The 18,046-nt window shown below is 40.0% G+C and overlaps 1 protein-coding gene across 4 annotated transcripts in view; it reads left to right on the top strand.

Annotated features, from left to right (window-relative positions):
* The window catches only part of LOC117411100 (unconventional myosin-VI-like), a 73,144-nt gene extending 57,289 nt beyond the window's left edge, over nt 1-15,855 (top strand). Inside the window, exons 28-36 of one of the 4 annotated variants that reach the window (XM_034018207.3) lie at nt 739-899; nt 986-1,027; nt 1,347-1,376; nt 3,065-3,103; nt 8,366-8,469; nt 9,578-9,715; nt 12,139-12,165; nt 13,285-13,503; nt 13,871-15,855. In XM_034018207.3, the coding sequence (XP_033874098.3) occupies nt 739-899; nt 986-1,027; nt 1,347-1,376; nt 3,065-3,103; nt 8,366-8,469; nt 9,578-9,715; nt 12,139-12,165; nt 13,285-13,503; nt 13,871-14,070 (960 nt within the window). In that variant the 3' untranslated portion in view covers nt 14,071-15,855. The remainder of the gene's footprint in view (nt 1-738; nt 900-985; nt 1,028-1,346; nt 1,377-3,064; nt 3,104-8,365; nt 8,470-9,577; nt 9,716-12,138; nt 12,166-13,284; nt 13,504-13,870) is intronic. The other 3 variants (XM_034018208.3, XM_034018209.3, XM_034018210.3) reach the window with 3 other exon arrangements.
* Nucleotides 15,856-18,046: the final 2,191 nt, after the last annotated feature.

Raw genomic sequence — 18,046 nt, 5'->3', positions numbered from 1 at the left:
TTTGGTTCTATTGCAAAAGTTGATCATTGGCAGTGCAGTGTTTTTTTAAATGTTACAGTAAAAGTTTAGTATCTTACTATGGTATTCATTTGACAGTCGTTTCTATTTGTTAATATCCTCCAGATACAGTGGAGTCTCCCATCTGTCCATATGTATGCATGTTATAGGTTTAAGTATGCTATATCAGAGAATTGATATTATTATTATTATTATTATTTATTTCTAGCAGACGCCCTTTTCCAGGGCGACTTACAATTGTTACAAGATATCACATTATTTTTTACATACAATTACATTATTTATTTATTTATTTTTTTACATACAATTACCCATTTATACAGCTGGGTTTTTACTGGAGCAATCTAGGTAAAGTACCTTGCTCAAGGGTACAGCAGCAGTGTCCCCACCAGGGATTGAACCCACGACCCTCCGGTCAAGAGTCCAGAGCCCTAACCACTCCTCCACACTGCTGCCCCTCCTCACGCTCAGAGATGGAGTGTCTGCCAGCACTGTAGGGGGGTGCCTGACCGTGCACGTTAATACGGCACACTTACATTTTTAGAAGTACTCAGTAGATGCAGGTCATGCTGATCTGATTTTTAGAAGAACTTGCTACAGTAGATGCAGGTCATGCTGATCTGATTTTTAGAAGTACTTGCTACAGTGGGTGCACGTCATGCTGATATGATTTTTTCATGACACTCATGTTGTAATATTGCCATGCTGTTCCCTGGCCAGGCTGAACTAGAGATGCAGTTAGCTGCTGAGCGTGAGGAGGAGACTCGGAGACAAGCAGTCCTTGAACAGGAGCGCCGGGATCGAGAGCTGGCAATGAGAATTGCCCAGAGCGAGTCTGAGCTCATCACTGAAGAGACACAGCCAGACCCAGCTTTGCGCAGGTAAGCATTCAGGCCACCAGGTCAGTGTCACAAGCCTCCCATCCAGATTCCTGTGTAATGCATCTTGTTTTATTCTTTCCTCCCAGTAACGGCATGGCAAGTGTTACTCCGGTTCCTCTCAAAGCCACGTAAGAATACAAAACTACCCTCAACAAAACCCCCATTCTGTGAAGCACCCAATGCAATAAATTACACTGCCTGCATGCCCTAAAACCCTTTTAATCTGCCAACTAAATCTATTATACTAGGATTAAGAATGGGTCTACAGCGCAATACAATCATTTCAAGCATTTTAATTGTGCCTGGTCCTAATCAATTTGCAGGAAGGAATTTAATTCTACAATCCTTTCCCTGCAGGATCAGTTACAAAAGAAATAGAGAAAAATCTGCAATTTCTCTGTTTGGGAAAGACCTTTCCAGACTAACCACATTATGTTCTGTTTACAGTGCAGGTGGACCCCCAACCAGCATGACAATGTATGTTTTTTAAATATTTTAATATGTATTCATGCCCTTTTGTGAGCCGTTTACAATTCGAGTTGTGTGGAGTATCGTTGTGTCCTATCTTCTATTACCCTATATTTGTTTGAAAATTTCGCATTTATACAGTATATGCCAAGTTAAGCCCTGTTTGGTCCACAATTTGAAGATAGGAAGACTGAGACGCCATACCTGATATAATTTACTGTAGTTACTTAATATTATTTTGCATAGTTACAATGTACTTAAGGTGTAAATCTTTTTGCAAGATGTATGAAAGTACACAGTTGTCACAAAAGGGTTAGGGTCCAGGATAGGGTTAGGATTAGGGTTCAAGCATGCAATAAAATGTACACATGAAGTACATTGTAACTATGCATACTAACATTGTAATTGTGTAAGTATTTACTAAGTAACTACAGTACTATGTAAATACACAGTAATTGGAGGCAGTGTTACCCAGAAGTGATATGGAGTTGGCACAGCACAAGCTGTGGGATTGTTTGTTATTTAATGCAAGAGTCTGTTCATAAACCACTGCTGACCAAGGAACCTCATCTTCCACCTCAAGTTAGTGTGTCTCCCAAAGATACTGAGAGGATGTCACTGAGGTTGCCTGTTTTTAGTAAGGTGGGGTAAAACCACCTCCTGTAACCTTATACTTAATCCTCTATTATATTGTTTGAAAATCCTGCCATAGAGGCAAATAAATAACAGTGATTTACAACAGCCTTTAAAAGAAAAATACTTTATGGGTTATTTATGAGGGTTTAAAAATAAATGTTTTTAGGAATAAATATTTGAATAAATATTTTAGTGCTGGGACAAATATTCGAATATTTGAACAAATATTTTTTGACCTGTCTTTGGATACAAAAATCAGATGCTTTTGTATTCGCTAGAAATGACAAAAATGCCTTGCACTTTATTACAACCTTACCAGAAGTTGCTCAAAAGATTAAAAAATGGCAAATGAAAAAGAGGTCTGTGATAAGTGAGATTTAATATAGAAAAAAAAATAAAGCAGCTCGAGCCTCTGTTTAAAATTTTTGGACAGCAAAAAATAAACAAACTAGATTATGTCCGCGCACGCATAGTGATCTCTATGGAAAGCCATCTGGAATAAAAGCGTTGTGTTGCTTTAGAGCGAGTCAGAATCTCATGGGACAGAAAAAAGGCAAGCACTTCATTCTGAAATGCCTCGCTTAAACAGTACCCAACTTGATGGAAATGTTGTGAAATGATTTTTATATATAGATTGATTGTATATAATATATTTTTGGTTGCAAGTTTATGTGGACTGTAGTAAACGAGAACCAAAACAGTGAGTTTTTTCCCCTTCACTTTACAACGCCATTTTCACATTTGTTTTATTTGAAATGTTTAAAATTAAATTTCAGTGTTCATTTGCTTGTTCAGCTACAAAAAGGCACAAGTAAACATCATGATACTATTTTATGAAAACGTGTCGATGGCCAATGATACCAGAGCGAATATCTGACCATGAAAATCCCATGTTTGTCCCAGCACTAAAATATTTTGTGTCTCATGAAGGTGTATTTAGGAAACAGACTTTACAAAATAAGCCCTGTAAATATTGCCACAAAGCCCCCAACTTCATCTCATCCAGCATCATAAAACTTGTATTTTAACGTCTTGAATGCTGTACTTACCGTTCCTTTTAGGGAAGAAATGGCCAAAGAAATGTGTGAGCTGCTGTCTAGGTGGGTAATGAGTCATGAATTAATTTGTCAAACCCAAACATCACGATCCAGAAAAATAACTACTTAAAACAATTTAGATTTAATTCATCGTGCATGCCTGTAATTAAGTGTGTGTGTGTGTGTGTGTGTGTGTGTGTGTGTGTGTGTGTGTGTGTGTGTGTGTGTGTATGTATGTGTACAGTGCCGTGAAAAAGTATTTGCCCCCTGTCTGATTTTCTGCATTTTTGCATATGTTTGACATTGAATGTTATCAGATCTTCAACCAAAACCTAATATTTGATAAAAGGGACCGTGAGTGAACAAATAACACTTTGATACATATTTCATTTATTTATTAAAGAAAGTTATGCAACACCCAATGATCCCGTGTGAAAAAGTAATCCCCCCCCTTAGACTCAATAACTGATTACGCCACCTTTAGCAGCAATAACTGCAACCAAACGCTTCCTGTAGTTATTGATTAGTCTCTCACAGCGCCGTGGAGGAATTTTGGCCCACTCCTCCATGCAGAACTGCTTCAACTCAGTGACATTTGTGGGTTTTTGAGTATGAACTGCTCGTTTTCAGGTCCTGCCACAACATCTCAATGGGGTTTAGGTCTGGACTTTCACTAGGCCATTCCAAAACTTTAAATTTCTTGTTCTTCAACCATTCTGATGTAGACTTGCTTGTGTGTTTCGGATCATTGTCTTGCTGCATGACCCAGCTGCGCTTCAGCTTCAGCTCACGGACGTATGGCCTGACATTCTCCTGTAGAATTCTCTGATACAGAGCAGAATTCATGGTTCCTTCAATGATGGCAAGGCGTCCAGGTCCTGATGCAGCAAAGCATCCCCAAACCATGACACTACCACCACCATGCTTGACTGTTGGTATGAGGTTCTTACTGTGGAATGCTGTGTTTGGTTTTCGCTAGACATAACTGGGCCCATGTCGGCCAAAAGGTTCCACTTTTAACTCATCTGTCCATAGAATATTGTTCCAGAACTCTTGAGGATCATCCAGGTGCTTTTTGGGAAACTTGAGATGAGCATTCATGTTTTTCTTAGTGAGCAATGGTTTCCGCCTTGCTACTCTGCCATGAATCCCATTTTTGCCCAGTGTCTTTCTGATGGTGGAGTCATGAACACTGACCTTAGCTGAGGCGAGAGAGGCCTGCAGATCCCTGGATGTTGTTGTAGGGTTCTTTTGTGACTTCCTGGTAGATTTTACGCCTTGCTTTTGGAGAGATTTTGGCAGGACGGCCACTCCTGGGAAGAATCACTACTGTCCCAAACGGTGGAGCCCCAGAGCCTTAGAAATGGCTTTGTAACCCTTTCCAGACTGATAGGCATCAACAACTTTCTTTCCAGAGGTCTTCAGGAATTTCTTTTGTTCGTGGCTTGATGTGCCTCTAGAACCTGTGTGCTGGCAACTTCAATCTGATGGTAAGGGCCAAAGTTAGTCAGATTTATATTGGGCAGGGCTGGCCCAAATCAGGCCTGGTTGTTAACAAAAGTACTCAAACAGCTGACCCTAATTATCCCTTTAATTGGGTTGAGTTAACGGGGGGGGGGGGCAATAACTTTTTCACACCTGAAGATTGCGTGTTTGATTACCTTGCACACCAAACAAATGAAAGAAGCACCAAACTTTGGTGTCATTTTCTTCTCTCAGACTTCCTCTATATATTACTACAACCCACAAAAAAATCTGACCAAATACAATGTGAAAAATGTGCAAAAATGCAGAAAATCAGACAGGGGGCAAATACATTTTCATGGCACTGTATATGTATGTTTTTTAAATTTCTTTTTTTTACAAGATTCACTGAATGATATAAATTGAAAAATTAATATAAATGGGATAAGCACACGTTTGTAATTTGAGGAAACTGTTTATTTAATCAAACTGTGCACTTTCTCATGTTTCTTTTCTTTGACGCATCACAAGGGTGGTAATGATGATGACCTTCTCGTGTCATCAAATCGGCGCCCGAACGTCCTTAACCGACCCCCTAGAAAGAAAAGCAAAGAACTTGATATGGGCATGAAATTTCATTCAGATGGTTTTATTTTTTTAAATTTATTTAGCATTTTCTGTTGCAGTCACCACGTTCTTGTGACTTTTTAAAGCCCCACGTTGGCCTCAATAGAACTCAATAGAAACCATGCAACCATTAACCTGCCCGTCGCCTTGGAACACCCCCTCCCCAGTGAATGTACAAAATACCACATTTGTTCTCTCTAGTATTTTGTACTTGTATCCTCAACACAGAGAGTGTTACAGGGGATGGGTAATGGTTAGTCTTGGGGATTAGACCTCATTTTGAGAGCTCTCTTGATGCCAATAGGGGACGTTACACTTTTGAGTGTTTAAAATGTCACCAAGACGTGATAACTGAAGCTGAAAATGATACCATTTAATCTAAACGAGAAGAAGAATGTATGAGTTAAAATAACTATTTCAAACCCATATCAAGTTGCTATTCTAGGTATGATTATATTACCTGTTGTTTGCAAATGGCTTTTTATTGAGTTGAAACTTTGTAGCTGATTTATTAAAATAGTGAGTTTTCAGTTTATCGGTGCTGTTAAGTATTTCTAGTGATTGATGCAGATCCTGTTGGATCCTGAGTCTCCTTGGATAGAGAGCTGTTTGCTGACACTGCATGCATGTTGTCTTTTGGATCAAAGCTGGTAAATCTTATTAGCTGTGGTCACCTGAGAAACCGGCATGGTGACAAACTAGAGCTGTTTTTACTGTAATTGCGATTGAGCAGCATGTAGGCCGTGGCAGGTAATAGTCTGAACGCTGGCAGACTCTGTAACTAACTGGCTCTGCTGGGCTTTCTGTATCCCGCCGGCTCACATGAATACCGGATGCTGGAGCACAAGATGAGGGCAATGCTCCTGTCCCAAGGTCAGGGTGAGTGCGTGTTCTAGAAAGAATGGGAGCCCAGACGAGAGCCGGGCCTCCTAATGGAAAGGCTATGTCTGCCAATAGGATTAGTGTGATTGCAGCAAAGTGACTCCTTCCTGTTAGTGTGATAGCAGCAAGGTGACTCCTTCCTATTAGTGTGGTAGGAGCAAAGTGACTCGTTCCTGTTAGTGTGGTAGGAGCAAGCTGACTCGTTCCTGTTAGTGTGGTAGGAGCAACGTGACTCCTTCCTTTTAGTGTGGTAGGAGCAAGCTGACTCCTTCCTGTTAGTGTGGTAGGAGCAACGTGACTCCTTCCTGTTAGTGTGGTAGGAGCAAGCTGACTCCTTCCTATTAGTGTGGTAGGAGCAACATGACTCCTTCCTTTTAGTGTGGTAGGAGCAAGCTGACTCCTTCCTGTTAGTGTGGTAGGAGCAACGTGACTCCTTCCTGTTAGTGTGGTAGGAGCAAGCTGACTCCTTCCTGTTAGTGTGGTAGGAGCAACGTGACTCCTTCCTGTTAGTGTGGTAGGAGCAAGCTGACTCCTTCCTGTTAGTGTGGTAGGAGCAACGTGACTCCTTCCTGTTAGTGTGGTAGGAGCAAGCTGACTCCTTCCTGTTAGTGTGGTAGGAGCAACGTGACTCCTTCCTGTTAGTGTGGTAGGAGCAACGTGACTCCTTCCTGTTAGTGTGGTAGGAGCAACGTGACTCCTTCCTGTTAGTGTGGTAGGAGCAACGTGACTCCTTCCTGTTAGTGTGGTAGGAGCAACGTGACTCCTTCCTGTTAGTGTGGTAGGAGCAACGTGACTCCTTCCTGTTAGTGTGGTAGGAGCAACGTGACTCCTTCCTGTTAGTGTGGTAGGAGCAACGTGACTCCTTCCTGTTAGTGTGGTAGGAGCAAGCTGACTCCTTCCTGTTAGTGTGGTAGGAGCAACGTGACTCCTTCCTGTTAGTGTGGTAGGAGCAACGTGACTCCTTCCTGTTAGTGTGGTAGGAGCAAGCTGACTCCTTCCTGTTAGTGTGGTAGGAGCAACGTGACTCCTTCCTGTTAGTGTGGTAGGAGCAACGTGACTCCTTCCTGTTAGTGTGGTAGGAGCAACGTGACTCCTTCCTGTTAGTGTGGTAGGAGCAAGCTGACTCCTTCCTGTTAGTGTGGTAGGAGCAACGTGACTCCTTCCTGTTAGTGTGGTAGGAGCAAGCTGACTCCTTCCTGTTAGTGTGGTAGGAGCAAGCTGACTCCTTCCTGTTAGTGTGGTAGGAGCAAGCTGACTCCTTCCTGTTAGTGTGGTAGGAGCAACGTGACTCCTTCCTGTTAGTGTGGTAGGAGCAAGCTGACTCCTTCCTGTTAGTGTGTTAGGAGCAAGCTGACACCATGTCAAAAAGGCAGCTCTAGTGTCTATTACATGTCGCACACCATGGATATGAAATGACAAATGTGAAGATGTTTAAACACGGCTACTGTAGTTAGACACAGCATAATAAGTGGGTAAATTGTTTGTTTAGTGAAAACAGCTGCAAGAAGTAAGCATATGTGAAGTCTGATTTAATATATATATCTATATATATCTATATATATAGATTTAATAAATATATAATCTATATATATATGTATATATATATATATATGTGTATGTATATATCTATTTTGGTTTCTGTCTTTGTTTACTATTAGGCTAAAAGGATGGCTCATTTTCAAGCCCCACATAAAGCAGACAACATTATTACAGGCTGCTGCAGTGCTCGTACTTAATGTTAACTACAAATAGTTATCAGGAGTAAGAATACAAATATTTACCCTTTGATTATAAGTACAAATTTAGAGCTAATGGTAATATGTAAAAGTTAATAACCATGGCCTAAATCTACTCTATGCAAATTAAGTCTGCCGTCTGTTGCTAATGTACAGCAGCAAAAGTAAGTGTTGTATATAGAAATAACTATGTGCACAAAATCTGAGGAAGAGTTTCTCCTCTTATTTAAATGGGTAAGTAACACATCATATATACCTAATTACCAATCACGAGTAAACAATATTCATTCAGGGGGATCTAATTGCGTTGTTACATTAGGATCAAATCATTTCCAGGGACCAGCATACTAGATGTGTTCTATAACACAGTTTTTGATGCATTTGCCAAGGCAGGTCAGATTTCCAATAAGACAAGACCTTAACCCTATGCACACATGGTGCTGTTGACTACAGCTTCCTGGTGCTCTCGTATGTTCTTCAGAACTATACAGCAGTGACCAGACTACAAGATCATACTGTATGTGTACCACGGTCAACAGACACTGCCCTACTCCAGTGTGCTCAGTGCACACTAACCTTCCTTGTTAAGTGTCAGTGCTTTGTTTGCTGTTTGCAGGGGTCCGCAGATGCAAGTAACCAAAGCTGCTGTTGGGACGCAGAAGTATGAGCTGAGCAAGTGGAAGTACGCAGAGCTCCGTGACGCCATCAATACCTCCTGCGGTACGAAGCTTGTTTTGTGGGAAGTAACTCCAACCAGACGAGCTTGATTTTGCTGAATTGACTTTTGAGATAAATACTATAAGAGGAATAGATAAACTCCAATGGGGAGTAGATTGGCTCCCAAGAAAAGACAGCAGCCTACTTTTAAGGAAGGGCACATCTGCAAGTGTTGGACAGATTATGACTATTGTGTCGTGAGAGTAAGGAGGAGACAAATCCTCAGTTTGGCTGCTTTTTAATCTCAATTGCATATCGGCAGCATAACTTCCTACGCATAGAGTAGCATGCTGTTAGATAGATACTGCTTAACAATGCGTGGGCATTGTAATGCATCAGCAGATAAACTTGAGAGAAAGAAACAAGAATTCTACTACTAAACTACATTTGTTTATCAACAAACATGATGTGGGTTTTCACTGCTGATGTAGATCTTGATGGTAATCTGAAGTGAAGACAGTGTACTTTTTACATGAAATGAGTGTGTCTTGTTTTCTGTTTCGTTATAACTAGCTTAGGGCCTGTTCTGATATGCCACAGACCCTTCATTGAAATGCAAAGGCTTTTGAGGTTAGCCGTTACTGTGGACATCAAAGGTATTTGTGTAACTGTCAGATACTAAAGTACAGCTCATTTCGCATCAGCCAAGACAGAAAGCTGCAGCATGCTGCAGACTGAGGTGATGTTTCATTAGATAGTGTAAAGTTTTATTAAATCGATAAATTAATCCTACAGTAAGGATGTTTAATTAGAATTGCCATGTAAATATTAAAGTGTAATAATTGATGAAGTTCTACAGTACTGAAATTCAGCCAGCTTTAAGCTGCTTTAGAAAGCTGTATTAAAAATGTCATAACAAATTCAATACTTAGTTGTTTTTTTTTCTGACATTTGATACTACTGTAGTTAATAAAAACCATCAGTAAAATAAAGCTAAATGTATTTGTAACAAATCATACAGTAAGTAACCCAAAATTTTGTGTGTTTTTTTGTGTTTGTAATGCTCTGTTTTGCTCCAGGTCTCTATTCCCTCCCTCTATAATAATACACACTTTCCAAGACAGTGTTACTCGGTTGCTGGCATTAAGCCCCTTGTCATGTACTTGTGCAGATATTGAGCTGCTGGCAGCCTGCCGAGAGGAGTTCCACCGCAGACTGAAGGTCTACCATGCATGGAAATCAAAGAACAAGAAGCGCAACACTGACACCGACACCGAGCAGAGAGCTCCCAAATCAGTCACTGACTATGGTAAGGGAAGCACGGGGCGAGGGGGGCACGTAGCAGGCAACGAGGGGGGGGAGGGGGGGCACTTAGCAGGCAACGAGGGGGGGGCACTTAGCAGGCAACGAGGGGGCGGGGGGGGTACTTAGCAGGCAACGAGGGGGGGAGGGGTGTTAAGTAGAATTACAGGACAATAAAAAAAAATAATCTCCCCAGCCATTTTTCTTAGGAGTTATCAGAGGACTATAGTACCTATTTGCATTGCCTTTAAATGTGGGAAACCTTTTATACCAGAAGACGATTCTGTAATTTATTTTTACTACAGTCATTTTCATATGAACGCTGACCTTGTTTACATTCCTGAAAGCTCCCTCTTCCCATGCAAACCTGCTAGCCACCTTCGCTGGGGATTTCGAAGCTGTGGTTTAGGAGGCAAAACTGGCAGGGACTGTTTCTCCTCATACTGTTTCTACACTACAGCGAACCCTGCTGGCCAGGCGCCCAGGGAGCTCAGAGCAGACACCTGCAGAGCTGGCCTTTGTCATCCAGATGTCGGTAGCTCGCTGATATCTGCTCTCGAGCTCCTGGGTGTAAAAGAGGAAGCTGGCTCAGTCGTAGGATTGGTGGACACCCACTGAGCTTTTGGGTCTCCTGAGCGGTGTGGGGAAAAATGATTGGACAGTTCAAATTGTGGAGAAAATCGAGGGTAAAATAATTGGGCACACTAAATAAAAAATAAAAAAATCACTAGAATAAAAAAAATAAAAAAAACTGCTAGCCACATCATTGTTTCAAACCAGTTATTGCAGTTACTCGCAGCTTCAGGTGGTTATGAAGGTGGTCTGCAAACGCTTGTTATATAGACCAAGGAGGGAAACTGAATAGTCAATGCATAGTTTGTCAGAAGTCTGAAACAAATTGCGGATGAAGGCCTTCAATAGCAAAGGGCCCATCAACAATGAGACCCGCAACATTAACAGTTGTTGGTGACTGCTTTGTGGAAGATTAGTTCTTTCTGATTCTTCCAAATTGTTTTAACCCTCTTGAAAAACAGTATTTTTTAAATATGACCTGCATCCTGTGTATAATGTGCATGTCTTGTATCTCACACACACCACATATACTTCACTATTAAATACCATAGTATATTATCTAGAATAGCTGTAGGTTATATTGGGGAGATTACGGGTACACTGCATGTGAATCTATATTGGGGAGATTACGGTACACTGCAGGTGAATCTATATTGGGGATATTATGGTACACTGCAGGTGAATCTATATTGGGGAGATTACGGTACACTGCAGGTGAATCTATATTGGGGATATTACGGTACACTGCAGGTGAATCTACAATTGTAAACTGTTAGTATTCGAAGAAGCACAGCCTGTGTGTTATTCATGCTGTCGATATATTTGAAGACGTCTGTTTCACAGTCTTAAGAAGCAGGAATTTATTTCTAATCAGAACAGATGCCTCCAAGCAGATCAGCATGTCGGCAAAACCTCTCTTCCATTTTCATGTTTTTGTCTCTTACTGCAGGGCATAAAATTGTTTCCATTTTATTTATTTATTTTTTTAATAAAAATGGTTTTATTTCTTTTGCAATCTTCAAGAAATTGACTCAGTCAGCATTGTGTAATATTTAATTTATCCGTACCTAGATTACAGGTTTCTGATTCATATGTGAAACATTTTCCTCTGTCTGTACATTAGGATACTTTTTTAAAAGTGGCTAGTAACATACATTAGCAAGCATGTATTAGCTTACTGTAGAGCAGAGAGTTCCTGCATTGGTTCAGGGAGAAAGTCCCAGGCACCACACCTGTACACCTATACCTAGACTAGTCATTCTCTACACCGGAGGAACCACACCTGTGCACCTACACCCAGACTAGTCATTCTCTTCACCGGAGGAACCACACCTGTACACCTACACCCAGACTATTCATTCTCTACACTGGAGGAACCACACCTGTACACCTACACTCAGACTAGTCATTCTCTACACCGGAGGAACCACACCTGTACACCTACACCCAGACTAGTCATTCTCTACACCGGAGGAACCACACCTGTACACCTACACCCAGACTGGAGGTGGCACAGTTGCTATAGTGAAATATTCTGAAAGTCATTTTTCCCCCAAAAGAAAGGTTTGTTGTAGTTTTACATTTTAAAGGTTTTTTTAAGAGCATACAAGTTTTAAAAACAATATATAAAAGTGCTGCTAGTAATTTTTATAAAGTTTTCAATTAAATACATATACAGTCCAACGCTGTTGGTGAACTTTTGACAAACTGGGTAAATTCGGTATCCACCCAGTTATAAGATATGGTAAAATGCTGCAAATTCTTGAATAGCCATGCAATGCATGTGTATGTCATTTATATCTGAACAAAGTTGTCATTCTGCTGTTTCCATCTATAATATGACATGTTTATTTTCAGATTATGCACCGTTTATGAAAAGCTCATGTAAGTGGGAATCAATAATGTGACCATGCTAACTTCTAAAACATTTCTAAACCCTTGTGTTTACATGGGGGGACTTACGGTGTTTTGCTGCGGTTTTGTTTATCAGCGTTTGCCTGTGGTGCTCAGATCTTGCTTTTAAATTTAACAAAATAAAACAGTATTAACAAAGTGAGATCAATAAAGTGCAACGCTACGACTAACTGTTTTTAAACCACGAGCCTCAGTCATTGAATAAAACAGTATTAACAAAGTGAGATCAATAAAGTGCACCACCTCGACTAACTGTTTTTAAACCACGAGCCTCGGGTCGTGATGGCGCGCTGTGACGCATCAAAAAGATTAACTGCACGGCAGCAAAATAAAAAAAAAAATCTCTATTTGGCCTGGTAAGGCAAGCCATTAGCTGGGACTATTTCTAGGTTGGCTTTCAACTAGATTTTCTTTTCCTTGAACAACCAGATTATTCACATTTGCATGTAAAGCATACAGAGTTGATAAATAATCCTTGTATGTTGCCTCTGCATCAGAAGGTGCAAGTAAATAATCCATTGATAAGCAATTTCATCTGCAGCTCTCTGAAGGTTAGCAGCCCTGGGAATATGCTCATTTTAAGGTAGCTTGGGCAAGTTTGGGACTCTTTGCTGTTTGGGGTTGGTGGGGGTGGGGACTGGATGGGCATTCTATCCTGCTTGGGGGCCCTTTATTTGTAGTGGTGCTGAGGCTATAAGGTAAAGGGTTGAGCTGTACCTATAAGAATGTCATGTTTGGGAGATTTGCAAGGGCTGCTGCTTTTTATATATATATATATATATATATATATATATATATATATATATATATATATATATATATATATATATATATATATATATAGTGAATTAGGATGTTGTCCAATTTAAAAAAACAAAAAACAAAAAAAAAACAATGTACAGCCCATTGTGAGAGACTTTCACCATCTTCGATTTATATTGCAACCTAGACCTTTTTTTTTTCTTCATCTGGTCATTCTTCTTTGTCTTTCTCTGATCTCGCTTTCTTTCTTGCTCTGTGCTGTTGTGGTTGGTGTTGAGCCGGTCGTCATAGCGACTGTGCTTACCCGTCTTTGTTCATGCACTGCAGCTCAGCAGAATCCAGCTCCAGTGCTCCCAGCCCGGCAGCAGGAGATCTCCATGAACCGGCAGCAGCGGTACTTCCGCATCCCGTTCATCCGCCCTGCCGACCAGTACAAGGACCCTCAGAACAAGAAGAAGGGCTGGTGGTACGCACATTTTGATGGGGCGTGGATCGCCCGCCAGATGGAGCTCCATCCAGACAAGCAGCCAATAATGCTTGTGGCAGGTATGCCAGGAACAACATTACCTTCTGCGTCCCTCCCTCCAACCTGACCTGGTGAAAAGGCAATAAGATTTGTGGTCAGGTACTCGCAACTACAGCCAAAAGTTTTGCATCACCTAGAATTTTAGGATTGAGACATTATCCAGCAGGTTTCATTTGATTTTATGAAGCAAAATGTGTTCATTCTATAGAGTGATGCTAAACTTTTGGCCATAGCTGTACACTTTGCTGGCCTTGATGTGCAACAGTAGCAATACAGGTAGTATTATGAATAGTTGTGTCTGCTGCAATTCAAGGACTGATCTGGAGCATCCTCAGGTTTAAGAAAATGTTATGAACGTTTTCTTTGCGACCTATGTTCTGGTTCTAGGGAAGGACGACATGGAGATGTGCGAGCTGAGTCTGGAAGAGACTGGTCTTACCCGAAAACGCGGATCAGAAATCTTGCCAAGGCAGTTTGAAGAAATCTGGGAGCGTTGTGGGGGAATCCAGTACCTCCGAAATGCAGTAGAAAGCAAGCAAGCCAGACCAACATACGCTACTGCAATGCTACAGAATCTCCTCCAGTAAACGGCACGTTACTTGAGCACTAATATTAGAAGGTGGTATAGATTACCCTTTTCATTGGCTTAAAGGGAATAGTGTACTCCCCATTAAAGAAGACATTTAGGCATACTATAATCAGGCAGGAGACAGCCACGTTTTATGTTAATTATTGGGGGGTTGTGTTGGGTTTTTGTTTTATTTTCACTTTTTTTTTCTTTGTGCAGTGAACTTCTACAATAACTGCCCTGCCCTGTGCTATTCATAATATCCCCTTTATTGAGATTAGTTAAGGTTGTTTCACCCTAGTGCTTACCTTCGGTAGCTACTGTTTAAAATGCAGGTCTGCCTCTGGTGCTATTCAGACTGAATAAATACTCAATATTTTTGTGTTTTTTATTAGTTTTTTATTCTTATTAATAATAAAACTGGAACCCAAGAGGTCAATATCCAGGATACAATACAAACACAGAACCTGATAATGACAGAAAGGTGGGTATTTAGTGGATAAAGCACCTGCTCAGCCTTGAGTTTCATTTATGCTGCTACACTGAGAGTGTACATTAGATGGTCTGCACTGGATAGCTCACTGTCTAGAGACTTGATTTGATTTAATCAACAAAGATGCCCATCTTTTGGATGTGTATACTGCAACATATTTGCGCATTGCATTGTTTGTTTGTTTTGATATTTTCTAGAACTGTCAGCTTGAATTCCTTGTATCACAGTTAGCTGTTTTGTTCTTCAATCTTAATTCTGCCTATACAGCACTGGCTCCTACTTACACAAAGAGTGTGCTTTCACTGAAATGGCTCAGACCTCTGCTCTGACACAGACTTGCAGTTGCACACATTTACTTTCCTAATCCGTTGTTAATCCATCAATCAGTTCAAAAGTGTATATGGTGCCCAAATTTTCCTGGCTTTTTTTAGAGGCCTTTTCTAGTGGCATGCACCATATATCATGTACCTTAGCATTTATATACTGGAACACACTTTGTTTTCTGTTACTTATAACTAGGGCTTGGAGTTTCCAAAATGCACTTGTTGCAGTGAAAAGAAATCATCGTAGATTTTGAAAGATTAAAGTTAATACAGAATTAAAATCCTATAAAAAAAAAAAAGTCAAATGTATGATCAAGTGCTCTTTTTACGTTAATAAATATGCAGTTTTCTTAATAAATGAGAATATATATTACTGAAATATACATTTCAAATTGTACAACTTCAAAAAACTATTTGAGGAAAAAAGACATAGGTATAGTGTAGTACATATTACAGCAGGAACCCCAAGTTCAGCCTGTATATAGCTACTGCTAATACAATATGTCCTATCCTCATAAAAACATTTCACCTGAATTGCAATTTGGGAAGGATAACAGGGCCTGGTAAGATATATCTGTTGAAAGAACAAACATTTGAGACAATCTCACATGTAAGATTAGAAAAGATGACACATTTCTCTTGGACTGCACAGTTTGTTAATGGTTCAAAGTTGTTTAACACAAACAGCGTCTGATTGTACAACTTGTGTAACACCCATATACCATGGTGTGCAAAAAGCATCTCAGTACAGACCTAGCTATTTATTTATGATTTGAAATACATGAGTGATTACTACTGTCAAACTCAATGATGTCCTTTAATGTATAGTCAATTAATGATGTTGATGTGTTCTATATCCATTCATTTACTACAATCATTCCTTTAAAAAAACAAATCTGCAGTTTGACCTTTTCAATTTTTGAATGTTGATTTCTAACTGATGTACTGATACAATGCAAAAAATAAATGCTTTCCATGTTTAACTCCACTGATGTATGTTGCTGTTCTACTTTGTGTAAAGAATTGCCAAGCATTAATATTTTAGTTGTGGAAAAACAAGATTATTGCAAAATTTGCAGTTTTAGCTGACTACAGTGTTGAGAAATTATCATGCAAAAAGACAGCAATTCATGGTTAGAATTGGAAATAACTGGGAGTATGAAAATAAAACAAAAGTTGCTGACAAGTTTGAGTGTTGGGCTTTTTGCATTAGTTTAAAAGGCATGGAGAAAGAAAACACTGACGTTTTTAATAAGAACATAAGAAAGTTTACAAACGAGAGGAGGCCATTCAGCCCATCATGCTCGTTTGGTTGTTAGTAGCTCATTGATCCCAGAATCTCATCAAGCAGCTTCTTGAAGGATCCCAGGGTGTCAGCGTCAACAACATTACTGGGGAGTTGGTTCCAGACCCTCACAATTCTCTGTGTAAAAAAGTGCCTCCTATTTTCTGTTCTGAATGCCCCTTTATCTAATCTCCATTTGTGACCCCTGGTCCTTGTTTCTTTTTTCAGGTCAAAAAAGTCCCCTGGGTTGACATTGTCTATACCTTTTAGGATTTTGAATGTTTGAATCAGATCACCGCATAGTCTTCCTTGTTCAAGACTGAATAGATTCAATTATTTTAGCCTGTCTGCATACGACATGCCTTTTAAACCCAGGATAATTCTGGTTGCTCTTCTTTGCACTCTTTCTAGAGCAGCAATATCCTTTTTGTAACGAGGTGACCAGAACTGAACACAATATTCTAGGTGAGGTCTTACTAATGCATTGTAAAGTTTTAACATTACTTCCCTTGATTTAAATTCAACACTTCTCACAATATATCCGAGCATCTTGTTGGCCTTTTTTATAGCTTCCCCACATTGTCTAGATGAAGACATTTCTGAATCAACATAAACTCCTAGGTCTTTTACATAGATCCCTTCTTCAATTTCAGTATCTCCCATATGATATTTATAATGCACATTTTTATTGCCTACATGCAATACTTTACACTTTTCTCTATTAAATGTCATTTGCCAGGTGTCTGCCCAGTTCTGAATGCTGTCTAGATCATTTTGAATGACCTTTGCTGCTGCAACAGTGTTTGCCACTCCTCCTATTTTTGTGTCGTCTGCAAATTTAACAAGTTTGCTTACTATACCAGAATCTAAATCATGAATGTAGATTAATGTACTGATCCCTGTGGTACACCACTGGTTACCTCGCTCCATTTAGAGGTTTCTCCTCTAATCAGTACTTTCTGTTTTCTACATGTTAACCACTCCCTAATCCATGTGCATGCATTTCCTTGAATCCCTACTGCGTTCAGTTTGAGAATTAATCTTTTATGCAGGACTTTGTCAAAGGCTTTCTGGAAATCTAAATAAACCATGTTGTATGCTTTGCAATTATCCATTGTCAATGTTGCATCCTCAAAAAAGTCAAGCAGGTTAGTTAGACACGATCTCCCTTTCCTAAAACCATGCTGACTGTCTCCCAGGATATTGTTACCATATAGGTAATTTTCCATTTTAGATCTTATTATAGTTTCCATAGGTTTACATATAATAGAAGTCAGGCTTATTGGTCTGTAGTTACCTGTTCGGTTTTGTCTCCCTTTTTGTGGATCGGTATTACGTTTGCTAATGAAAGCAGCAAACTTGTACCTCTGTGGGATAAGCAACAGCTGGATCTGAATCCTTTTAGATTGCATCAGCCACTTATTGTAAGGGGTAATCCTGGGATAACCACAGGCAGGTGGTTGATGAAATCAAGGGGGATTTCCACAGTGCTGTTAAATGTCCTATAAAATCCAGCTGTGATTTTTTCTGGCAGTCGGTCAAGCTGACCTGAGCCTGCTATGGTGTGAGCGACTTCATTTTTACAATCATCTTTTGAGCTATCTTGTAGGCTTTCCATACGTGGGACATGGTTTGTATTCAGCTTTTACTTTTTTGGCTGTCCATAACAATAATTCCTTGCCTTAGACTCTTTTTATATATTATTTATTTTACCAAATGTATTTAGTGTAACTGATGTGAGTTTGACTTTTTATAAGTTGTTATATATATGTGTGCATTTCTTTTGTTGTGCTTGAGCGAGCCCACATCTGTAGCTGTTTTGCTGTCAACCTTTCTGTAACAGGTTAGCGTGCAGACCAGGTTGTGTGCTTTTAAACCTGAACTCTCACATTTA

The sequence above is a fragment of the Acipenser ruthenus genome, chromosome 6 (assembly GCF_902713425.1).
Source record: "Acipenser ruthenus chromosome 6, fAciRut3.2 maternal haplotype, whole genome shotgun sequence".
NCBI lineage: Eukaryota > Metazoa > Chordata > Actinopteri > Acipenseriformes > Acipenseridae > Acipenser > Acipenser ruthenus.
Note: the sequence above shows the minus strand (reverse complement) of the source record. Positions and strands in the feature narration are given on the sequence as shown.